Here is a 12,761-nt window from a genome sequence, read left to right on the forward strand (position 1 = left end):
CCACCCTTCCCTCATTTGTGAACAAAACCCCAAGATACTTAAACTCCTCCACTTGCGGCAGGAACTCCCCACCAACCTGAAGTGGGCAAGCCACCCTTTTCCGACTGAGGACCATGGCCTCGGATTTGGAGGTGCTGATTCTCATCCCAGCCGCTTCACACTCGGCTGCAAACCGTCCCAGTGCATGCTGAAGGTCCTGGTCTGATGAAGCCAACACGACAACATCATCTGCAAAGAGCAAAGACGAAAACCCGACCCCATACTCCCGGAGCACCCTCCACAGGCCGCCGCGAGGGACACAGTCGAATGCCTTTTCCAAATCCACAAAGCACATGTGGACTGGTTGGGCAAACTCCCATGAACCCTCCAGCACCCTGTAGAGGGTATAGAGCTGGTCCAGTGTTCCACGGCCTGGACGAAAACCACATTGTTCCTCCTGAATCCGAGGTTCTACTATCGGCCGTATTCTCCTCTCCAGTACCCTGGCATAGACTTTCCCAGGTAGGCTGAGAAGTGTGATCCCCCTATAGTTGGAACACACCCTCCGGTCCCCCTTCTTAAAAAGAGGGACCACCACCCCGGTCTGCCATTCCAGAGGCACTGTCCCCGACCGCCACGCGATGCTGCAGAGGCGTGTCAGCCAAGACAGCCCCACAACATCCAGAGACTTGAGGTACTCAGGGCGGATCTCATCCACCCCCGGTGCCCTGCCACCGAGGAGTTTCTTTACTACCTCGGTGACTTCAGCTTGGGTGATGGACGAGTCCGCCTCTGAGCCCTCAGCCTCTGCTTCCTCAATGGAAGACGTGACGGCGGGATTGAGGAGATCCTCGAAGTATTCCTTCCACCGTCCAACGACATCCCCAGTTGAGGTCAACAGCTCCCCACCTCTACTGTAAACAGCATTGGTGGGGCACTGCTTTCCCCTCTTGAGGCGCCGGACGGTTTGCCAGAATCTCTTCGAGGCCAGCCGATAGTCCTTCTCCATGGCCTCACCGAACTCCTCCCAGGCCCAAGTTTTTGCCTCGATAACCACCCGGGCTGCAGTTCGCTTGGCCTGCCGGTACCCGTCAGCTGCCTCAGGAGTCCCACAAGCCAACCAGGCCAGGTAGGACTCCTTCTTCAGCTTGACGGCATCCCTTACTTCCGGTTTCCACCACCGGGTTCGGGGATTGCCGCCTCGACAGGCACCGGAGACCTTACTGCCACAGCTCCGAGCGGCCGCTTCGACAATCGAGGTGGAGAACATGGTCCACTCGGACTCAATATCTCCGGCCTCCCTCGGGATCTGGTCAAAGCTCCGCCGGAGGTGGGAGTTGAAGATCTCTCTGACAGGAGGCTCGGCCAAACGTTCCCAGCAGACCCTCACAGTACGCTTGGGTCTGCCGAGTCTGTCCAGCTTCCTCCCCCGCCATCGGATCCAACTCACCACCAGGTGGTGATCAGTTGACAGCTCCGCCCCTCTCTTTACCCGAGTGTCCAAGACATACGGCCGCAGGTCAGATGAAACGACCACAAAGTCGATCATCCACCTACGGCCTAGGGTGTCCTGGTTGGATTAATCTAATACAATAAATATCTCATAATTCATGTGGATATGTGCTGGGTGCAACATTAAAAGCATTTACTAATAATTCATTTGATATTCTGTGATGTAACTTTTCTAGGTTCTTCTTTTTTTTACTTATTGGCACAGAGACAAGCCACTGTAGACCTGTATCATGATGCATAACAACTTGATCCTTCTTAAAAGGATCAATAAAATACCAAAGCAAATGGTGACTAAACTAACGTATGCAAAAATATTATTTCTGTCAGGTTTTTTCCAAACAAATTTATGATTATTAAGCTAAAATTTTTATTTGATTTACTTGTTTCAAGCTTAAAATCATCTTATTTTAGTAGATTATTGGGATGGGATGCTGTGTAAAATAGAAATAAAAAAAGATTGCAATGATTTGCGATACATTTTTATTTACAGTAGATCACAGAAAAACATATAAAATGTTTAAACCGAGGAAATTTTATTTTAATCCTGTATACATATGGGGACTAAAGAAACAAGTTGCTGGACATTTTGGGCAAGGAATGTTCTTGTGTCCGATACAGAATTCTAGACGCTTAAAGGTCATGGGTCTTCTTTGTTGTATTTTTTGTTTCATGATTTGTCAAATGTTTTCAATTTGTTTAAAGGTCTGGACTGCAGGCCAGTTAAGAGTGAGTCTGTTCGGCTGATATTCTGCTTCATTGTTTAATTTGCACAATTCAATTTGTTTAAAATAGCTCAAGTGTTAGCTGCCTTTACTGTTTTAACTATTGTTTTTATCATAATACAGGGAAGTCTGGTTTATTTTTAATCAGCTGGTGTGAATGTTATAATGCTTTTGTCCTACACATTATTAATGTAGAATGGTTCAGAAATTTTAAAAGGGGGTATGTTTTCATTTGTAAATTGTACAACTCTATTTTGATGATTATGGTTTTAGAGTTCAAACAGCTTCTACTAATTATTCATTCCCTGCTATAAAAAATGAACTGTTACATAAATCAATTATGATTAGATTTCCCAGATTTTTTTTACATTATGTTACACTTCTTTTCTTTTTTTCTCTTTTTTAATATTTACATTAAAGACTAGCCATTTCAGCCTTGTTGAGCATGACGTATAACATCTTGATCCCTCTTTTAAATATAAAGTCTACCAAAGCAAACATTGACTAAGGAGAGTGAGATATTATTGATATGATCCTGTTGAAAAAACCACACCTCTGCTATACAGCCACATCCTGTTAGAAGTGTGGTTTCTGATTATATCAGTTGGCAAGTTGCTTCACTGCTGCTTTTGCTAGTCCTGCTGCTGCTATACCGTAACAATATGGCTAAAGTGATACATGTGGGCACAATTTTAATCATTGCATTCAGCATATTACAAGGTAAGTCTGCTAAATATTTTGGAAATGAGAATGTTATACTGCTTCTGGAATGGCACAAATCAAGGATTTCCGGTATGGATACAAATAAATCATTAGTGTAAAAGATTAAAAAATATGAAATAGTGAATTTTGGCAGTATTTCTCATTAATTATAGAAATAAATTTGTTGGTAATTTGAGTTCTTTTTCACATTGTATATGTTTAATGATAACTGTAAAGTTAACTTTGCTTGTTAGAAATGAATGCCATATTAAAACATGTAAGGGAATTCTGAGCAACTTACATAAGAAGCCCATCACTGTAAAAAGCCTGTAAGATGTAAATATACTTTTTTGGGGGGTGGGGGGAGAATGTACTTTTTTTTTTTATGTAGTGCTACACCAAGAAGCTTACCTACTTTAACTTTAACTAAGGAAGGAACACAAAATAGGATGTGCTGAAAAATAATCCATGTTTGGGTCATAACTGCTGTATAGCAGCAAAGTTTACTTATTTAAAAACATTTATCCCATTTATTCCATAACAATTTACCAATCATTACTATTCTGACATTACAGTTGAAAACATTTGTTTGTTCTGTTAATGTATTGAAACAGCCACAAGTCAAGTTAGTTCCTGTTTTTACTTTATAGCTATAGCTATAAAAAAAAAAAAGAAAAAAAAGTCACTCAGCACCAACCTCAATTTCTCTTTTCTTTCTCTAACAGGAAAGTACAAAATCATCTTACTTACACAGTTAAAAGTTTAGTGTAATATTGGTAGTGTAATAATTTATTTACATGTTAGTGTAATAGTAGCTCAGTGGTTGTGATATTAGACTTTTGATTGGAAAGTTGTTAGTTATGATGCCTCTTTTTGGCTCTAGAGCAACCCCCATAACCCTTTTTCTGGGGTCTTGCACAATTGTATAAATTGGAGATAATTTTAAGCTGCTCTGGAAAAAGGGTGTCTGCCAAAAATGGCATATATTGAGTTTTGTTTTATTTGGAGCATCTGGCATACCTGTGAATGAGCTGTCAATATAGAAACAATTACATATTAAAATATCTCATGAACGACAGCTCATTCATGCTAGTGTAGTAACTGCCATTATAAAAGATTAAGACATTCTGACTAATCAGATTTTAAAATGCAATGACACTGTGGTATAAAACTGAATGTTAAAGGATTTCTCAGTAGCTAACTGTGGAATTAAACACTGCACTGTCAATCTTTGTCGCAAAACCAGAATCAGCAGGGGAATCGACTACTCTGCCAACAACTAAAGATACAGGACAAAACAAGTCCACCACTGAAACTCCCCATCCACCCAGCACAACAACAATGTCCACCAGCTCTACTTTTACAACAAATTTTTCAAGAACAGTGAGTCAGAGTTTGACTGAAGTAAATACAACAAACAGCACATCTCCTGAAACAAGCATCGATCTAAGAACCACATCTTCACCCTCACTTAGCACGATCACCACCACTGAAAAGACCAAAATGACGTCAATGGACAGTCAGGACAGTGGAAACACTGCATTAAGGACAACTGAAAGCAGTTCAGTAAAACCCCTCCTATCATCTACTGTAGAATCTGGCAAGACAGGTGCTTCAACAGAAAACCTGAACACGACCCCAAGTTCAGGTAATGTATTTAATCAGGATCGACAGCTTCCCCATTGTTGCTATAACACATTATTATGAACTTTATATACTGTTACAGCTTCCAGTAATAATGGAGAAGACACCTTGGCGAGGAACCCAGGCCTTGTGGCCATCCTGTCCATTTTCTTTATTATTTTGGCTTTGGTGATTGTGGTTGCAATCAGTAAGATCGCCACGAACTGCCAAAAAAGTTCAGAGTTTGAAAGGCTGGATGATTTACCTATGGTGAGCTATTAATTGCTTATACTCTTGAGTATTGCGTCTGTCAATCACTTAGCATTGCCAGATGCTTTTCTATATTTTTTTTATCAATTCTTTCTCTCACTCCCACCAGAACAAGATGAATGAGGATGCACCATTTGCTCAGTACCCTCCGAAATAAATAATGCTTTGAAGACTTATATCATTTGTACAATCATTCATGAGAATGCATACTGGAAACTGGATGGAGTCCTGCTTTAAGTGGAACATGTAGTGCATTGTTGTTCAAATGTGTAATTATGTAATTACACATCAGACATGTTTTTAAAATTAGAAATAATTAATATCAGGTGCGATTGTATTGGATATGTCACACGATCCTAAGAGCATGCCACTATGATATGTGTGCTTGGGCGTGAGAGGGAGACAGAGGGATCATGGGAGTGTGCGCATCATGATTTTTTGCCTCATGCCATTTTTTTTTGGCTTACATGTTTGCCCATTATATATTTATTCCCTTTCTAGACTTTATTTGTTGTTAAAACTATTGGTTGTCATGAGTGCAAGGGTTGGCGAGGCTATAATTCATTAAGTACCTTCTTCATTGTAGCTTCGAGTACTTTGAACTTACTAAGAAATCATTATTTTAATATTCTCAATGCATTAACTAGGGTGGTGTTGCTACAGCCAGGATTCTTCTTTTTTCCTCGTCTCCATATGAGCTTCCTCTAGGGGGCTCTAGATTCCTCCCATCTCTCAAAGACATGCCCTTAAGTAAATTAATGACTCATACTTGCCCCTAGGTGTGTGTGTATGTGTGTGTGTGTGTGTGTGTGTGTGTGTGTGTGTGTGTGTGTGTGTGTGTGTGTGTGTGTGTACGTGCGTAGGTGCGTGCGTGTGTGTGTGTGTGTGTGTAAGGTGTCCTGTGATAACACGCAGTCACACCCAGAGTGTATTCCCAACTCACACACTGACCTGGGATAGACTCCAGCTCTGGCCAGGACACAGTGCTTACTGAATATGAATGAAACAAAGGTCAGATATACATTTGGGTCAAAGAAAAAAAATGGAAAATGAAAAGATGGTGTTTTTTGAGGACTGATCTTCATAACAATTAAAAATATCTTCTAAGCATACTGTAATGAAACCTTTTAATAGGCATTGTGGTGCACAGTGGGGATATTATTTATACAGAAAATATACACAAAAGAAAACCAACAACAAAACAATCAAATCTATAAATGAATAGACAATCAAGACTCATCTTAGGAATTTGTAAAAATAATTTGTTTGGGTGCACACTCTTTTAGGGAAAGGGTACTAAACTGTATTTTCTTTGTTAATGAAGCAATTCTCTTAGGGTTAGATGTATAATATTGGTACATGTATATAGGGCATGTACTGTATCTGTTACCTAAAAAAATGAACATGGTGTGGATTTATTTCTCTATTCTAAATTATATCCGTATGTCCATATTATGAAGTTTAAAAGTGAGATTGATGTAAATAGTATTTCATAAAAACTCTAAAGATGGCTGTGGATGTTGTTTTTCTTTTTTGGATCGCTTCAGAACTGCAGTTTTTGTAATTGAACAGTTAATGAACAATGCAATACAATAGACTTTAATGTAAAACTATAATGAATTTAGAAATTACTTATACCCTTAAGTTGTTCAAATGCTTACCATTTCCTTTTAACAGTATTGTACTTGTTGACTATATTGAATAAGGAAGTGGTGGCTTAGTGGTTAAGACGTTGGACCCCTGATCAAATGAGTTCCAACCACAGCACTGCCAAGCTGCTGCATTTGCCCCCCTAGGCATGGTCTTTTACTCTCAACAGCTCAGTTTGGTAAAATATATAATTGCACATTGTCTTAAATAAGGGCTTGTGACAAATGCTGTAATTGTATTTCAAGAATGACACATTTTTATAGTCACATTATCTGCTTTCATACAGATAAGGATGAGTTTCCTTCTGCAAACTGCTTACTGTCAAGGTTTCTTCATTATACCATATAGGGACTTTTTACTCAACACTGTCATCTCTGAGTCACTCATTAGAGACAAACGTAGAAATATTAAATATAAATTAGAAATCTACAGTATATACACAAGATCGGACACCTGACATTTACAGCTTTCACAAACAAGTTGGAAGAACACAATTTATTTTAGGATGTCTTTGCATATGGTAGCATTAAATTTCCCTTGACATAAAAAAGGAGACAGCATTATAATGCCTATGGACACAATGTAAGTTCCATGTAGATATGTTTTTAGAAAAGTGGAAGATATTGAGTAGCCTGCTTTAGAGCTCTGATTTAAACTCTATTGAACACCTTTGGGATGAATTCAAACACAGACTGCACCGCAGGCCTTCACACCATTTATATCAAACACCCGTGTGACTGAATGAGCACAAATCACAAGCACAATCTATGTACTGGAACACATTTTCTGAAGTGTGGCGATTAATATACCAACAAATAGGGATCAGACATGGAATGGGATGTTCACAAAGCACAGAAAAATCTTACGTTAAGGTGTCTACAAACTTTTGTCCATATAATATTTTTCTGTAAAACAGATTCATAACAGAGCGCATTGTTCTGATTGCCTTACAAACCTAATTCAAATAAAAAAATATAAATACCCATTTTCAGACGTTTGCATTTGTCAGTTGAACCACTCTTTGTCAAAAATAAATTTTATATTATTTTTAAGCCTAGTGATACTATACATAGACTCACAAGCCACTTTAATAGGTACGCCTGCTCTTCCATGCAGTTATCCAATCAGCAATTAGGCTGCAGCAGTGTAAATTATATGGGTCAAGAGCTTCAACTTGTGTTCCCATCTAGCATAATGAATAGGAGGAAAATGTGACCTTGTGGTCTTTTCATTGCCAGACCTCCTCAATATATTTTGAAGCATGTACACCCTTAATAGACCTCAACTGGTTTGAGCATTTCAGAAACTGCAAATCTCTCTAGAGTATAGATACCCAAATTAGGGCACATGGGCCAAAGATCCTTTGACCCAAAAAAAAAAATGGACATTATGGACTAGCTTCTCTCTTATTGTACTAGCTCTCTATCTCATGTTTCATTGGAAGTAACTAAATAGCTCTATTAGTCATTACACACTATTGTAGAAATAAATTGGATTGTTTCTCATTAAACTATAAGTTTCACTGAACTAGAACTTTTAAAAATAAAATTGCATTAGTTGAGCAGATTACAGGGTGTTTTCATTTATGTATTTGTTTATTTGTTTGCTTTACAAAATTATGAAATCATAAAGGAGAAGAATATATTCTCATCTGATATAATTTCAATATAATGTTTGGTATAATGCAGACATGTCAAATCCAAGGACATGGGGCACTTCCAGCCCACAGATCCATTGTATTCTATTCTGTTTCTATTATAACTGGCAAAGTTTGACTCTGTGCGCACTGCACAGTTTTTACGCTTCGTTCCTGAAAACGATGCCCCCTCTCTGCCTACAGGCTGCTCAAACACTCTGCATGCTTGAAAGTACATACCTGTGTGAGTAGTTTATTTGAGTTTTTAACTCTATCCTCAGAGAGAACAGAACTGATCCCTAAACATTAATGGACTGACAGACAAGAAACAATGGCAAACATCCTACTGAGGCATAAGTGCATGATAGCAGAATGTACTGCTTTTACTTACTGTTTTATTTTTTCACTTTATTCTGTATTCCTTATTGTTCATTAATTATTGACAGTGCTTGGTCTTCTATTTAGACCCAGTATTTAATTTTGGCCCCCTCTATGATTGAGTTTGACACCCCTGGTATAATGTAAATGTGATTTTTTTATTTATTTTTTTTTGGCTAATGGCTTTTAATCAAGTTTGGGTTTTTTAGCTTTTCAAATGAAAAATCTAGGCACCACTGCTTTAAAATATATAAATATATAATATATACATACATTAGATAGAAATTAGATAATAGGCAGACTGGTTCAAGCTGTCAGGAAAGCTATAGTAACTCAAATCAGCACGTGTGTGAAACGTGGTGAGCTGAAAAGCATCCCAGAAGGCACAAAATGCCCAACCCCAGGAGCCAGGAGCTACAACAGCACTAGGACACATCTGGATCTAATTTTGCTGTTACTAAGGACAATCAACTACTGTGGACAGGATGGAGGGGGAGAACAAAAACATACACGCCCAGACAAAGTACTAAACCCTTTATTTTGTTTGTTTTAGAGTCCGTTATTAAATATTGTCATGGTAAGCTTTCGAAATGAAATAACCTAAAACAGATCAACAATAACACCACAGCTGAAGGCTGTATGAAAGTAAGCTCAATGGAACGCGTGTACTATGTTTACATCTGGTGTTACTCATTTCCTGCCACGTGACCACATCAGCGTCACTGGCAGTGAACTTTTGCATTGAGTTTGAAGTTTGACAGCAAGGCAGCCGCGGAGACTCAATATAAATACATACATAAATACATATATATAGCCATACAGAAAGACATAATGCGCCAGTGTGCTGATCAATCCGTGAGTCTTCCAGCTACTCCAACTAGAAATTTTTACCGCTAAAGATAACAAGAAGGAGAAGACCGACAACTTTGTTGCGCCTCTTTTCAAGATTTTCATCACCGCAAAAAAAAAGAAGAAAAAAGTCAGAGGACCGAGCTGTAAAGTAAGTTCCGAGTTTTCTTCTTCTTCTTGCATAGTTTACACATTTCCTGTCGAGAACTTTAATGAAATATTACAGATCTCCAGATTATAAATTCGATTTAAAGGGTGATAGTGTGAACTCAAAATCCAGCATTCATTCCTTCATTCATTCCTGTTTCAGAGGTTTTCTTCTGCCACGATGAAAACCCAACATGCGTATTTGTTCGGTTTCTCTTATGAACACATAATTAGTGTTCATAAAGGCACATAGGGTCGTGTAGAACCCTTTTGGTGAAACTGAAACCATTCCTATTACCGTCTTGAGTGTAAAATATAAATACATTTGCAAAAATATATATGTATAATTGCAATTTAAATGCAACATCTGGAATGCACGTGGTTGCATAACATTAAAACATATTTGCTTGTAGTGTTTAGGGTGCAAGTGGTACCCCTCTAGTACCCCTGAATGTTCTCCATCTGAAATGTATGTGTGGTGTAACATTGCTGTTATGAATATCTATATATTTTTTGTTGCAATCGGATGCAAATGTAGTCTGTATACAAATGAGCAAAAATCAGTTCTAATGCAATATCTGTAAAGAATGTAATGCATAATGTTGCTGTTATGAATATACTGTGGAAGTAGAAGCCATTTGCACACTTGTTACTATCCGAAGGAACTTTTACATGTAGCATGTGTCTTCATTTGCAAATAATAACTACTTTTACATCTGGAATGCATGCGGTGCATAAGATTGCTCCTATAAACCTGATTTTTAGTGTATTGTGTTTAAGTAGAACCTCATGGCACCAGTGGAACTACAGGAAGAACCCTTGAATGTAGTCTATAGCGTCATGAATACACGGTTAGATAATCTTCAGAAATGCATCCTGTGCAATATTTGCTTTGTAGATGTAGTAAGTATTAGCACTTGGTAAACAGTAAGGTATCAGTTCCTAGAAGTTATAATGGCAGGCTTACTTTATGTACTTGCAAATGACAGAATTTTTTTATTTCTTCCAAAACTGTAATCAGAAAAGATTGTTTTTTTTTTTTACTTTTCCCAAACCTAATTTCAGCACGGTAATTCTATAATAAAAAAAAAAGAAATGATGTGTCTGTTTAATGGAGGACCATTAAACAATTACTATGAAAGGTTTCCAAGTCACTGCACTCAATTTAGAAGACATTGTGAGTTAGGAGCCGGAAGCAGGTCGGGCACTTATTCGTTCGATGTCATAATTGAGCCTTGATGAGCACGCCATTGTTTACTCAAGATCCTTCATCACAATGTTATCGGCTGCCTCCTGAGGGAAGCGCTTGGCTCATGCATTCTTGAATATTTTCTCAAGGCAAAGGGGGAGGGTGGCTTGCTTCAGATCCATATCGTGTTTCGACAAAATAACAAGGTACGGCATCTTTGCCGTTCCCTCCCACCTTCTGCAGCAGTCAGAGTGTGTGCGGTTATGCCTTGACTCTCTTTATTACTACATGCGATAGTATAAATCTGCGTCAGAGCGCTGGACACTTGAGTGCACTCATGAGTGTATTTTATGACACCCACTGATAAGACAGAAACACCTTTAGGCCCTGGATCTTGCAAATTTGACCCCCTATCAAGTGACTGGAGTTATTCATGGCTTGAATTTTGTTTTTTCAGGCAACATAGAGGGAGAAGTCTGTGTCGATGTCTTCTCGTCTGCCTTCAGAGGTAACCCATATCTTCTGAGTCCATCAACCATTTTTAATTCATACAAATCAATTTCAATCATATGAAGCCAAGCGAAAGCAAAATAATAAAGTAATGATGAAAATAAAGTGACCAGGTTCAGAATTAAACTTTGTATTGTCCACGTAATTAAGTGATGAGTAAGTCATCATGTAGATCAAGCATGTAGTCGGACTTTGCCCATGTAAAAGCCCTGTTTATTACCTAAAATCAAAAAAACAACTGTAAAGTAAAGAATTTGTTTTATGAGTGCAAAGAGCTATTTTTTTTTTTCTTTCAGATACACACGTAAGAATATAGTTTGCTGTGGTTGTGGGTGAAGGGAGTCACGCTGTCATAAAACAAAGAGCTTATCTCAAACACATGAAGTACTTACACACAATCACGTTCCCCATACAAGCCGAGTACAGAGTACACACACACACATCGCTGCCTTAAATTTCCTGCATTGTAAGAATGAATGAACCTGAAATGAACACCTCAAGAAAATATTCGGCAATATGCCACATTGTCAGGAAAGTCAACAACGAATAAATAATTAGCTAGTTGAAGATGCACCAGCTGTTAAACCTGATGAAATATGCAGCGTAAATCCTCGAAGCAGATTCTAAGAGCTGCCTTACGACTTTGCTTTCATCTGAGGAACATATTGGAAATTTGTCAGTGTGGCAGTGAGTTTCACACAGCAGATTGCTTTTGAAAAGAGTACGGTGCTGCCGAAGTCAAAATGAGTCACGCGTACGTGATACGAACAGTCTCACTCATTACACATTGAATAGCATTATGTCAAAGGTCCCAAGCAAGCAGCCAACACCTACTTTATAGATGTAGATGGAGATTACTTATTATTTGTTTAGACCAGTCAAGTAAAGAAGAAACACAAAAACAGAGGAGGAAGACGATTCCTGACAAAGCAATTATTGTGTCACGTTGTTAGCAAAAATAACAAATACAATCAAATGGTGTATGCGATGGACTTCATTTATATTACACTATATAGAGGAAGTTTGTGGACCATAAGATTTAGGCCCCATTTGCTGTTATAATAATCTCCATCCTTCTGGAAAGATGTTCCACTAGATTCTAGAGTGTGCTTGTGGAGATTTGTGCTCATTCAGCCACAAGGGTTTTAGTAAAATCAGATCATGATGTATTTTGAAGAGGCCTCAGGTGCAGACAGCGTTCCAATTCATCCCAAAAGTGTTCAATAGGGTTGATCTTCCACTCCAACCCATGTAAACCATAACTTAATGGTGCTGGCTTTGTGCACAGGGGTAATTTAATGCTGGAACAGGTTTGAGTCACCTAATTCAAGTAAAGGGACAATTTAATGCTCCCGGAATTCAATTGTGTGCCTTCCACTTTGTGGTAACATTTTGGGTAAGAAACACATATGGCTGGAGAAGTCCGGTATCCCAATACTTTTGTCCACAGTATATAGCTATTTCATTCCACCAAACATTTTTGCTGTGTAATCAAATATCATGGCATTTTTTAAATACTTTACAAATTGGTTATCATTGCTGATTAAACCATTTAGGAATGTGTTTTTATAAGAAATACTAAATAATAAAAAAA

General features: G+C 38.4%; 1 protein-coding gene across 3 annotated transcripts in view; it reads left to right on the forward strand.

The window, feature by feature from the left end:
• Positions 1 to 2,778: 2,778 nt before the first annotated feature.
• LOC310735591 (3',5'-cyclic-AMP phosphodiesterase 4D-like) overlaps positions 2,779 to 12,761 on the forward strand; it is an 83,838-nt gene continuing 73,855 nt past the window's right edge. The window contains exons 1-6 of one of the 3 annotated variants that reach the window (XM_083558509.1): positions 2,779 to 2,933; positions 4,162 to 4,563; positions 4,642 to 4,808; positions 4,918 to 5,633; positions 5,672 to 9,472; positions 11,115 to 11,165. In XM_083558509.1, the coding sequence (XP_083414635.1) occupies positions 11,142 to 11,165 (24 nt within the window). In that variant the 5' untranslated portion in view covers positions 2,779 to 2,933; positions 4,162 to 4,563; positions 4,642 to 4,808; ... (1 more) ...; positions 5,672 to 9,472; positions 11,115 to 11,141. Of the gene's footprint in view, positions 2,934 to 4,161; positions 4,564 to 4,641; positions 4,809 to 4,917; positions 9,473 to 11,114; positions 11,166 to 12,761 lie in introns of all 3 variants that reach the window. The other 2 variants (XM_083558508.1, XM_083558512.1) reach the window with 2 other exon arrangements.

This window comes from Silurus aristotelis, assembly GCF_946808225.1.
Source record: "Silurus aristotelis genome assembly, chromosome: 13".
Classification (NCBI taxonomy): domain Eukaryota; kingdom Metazoa; phylum Chordata; class Actinopteri; order Siluriformes; family Siluridae; genus Silurus; species Silurus aristotelis.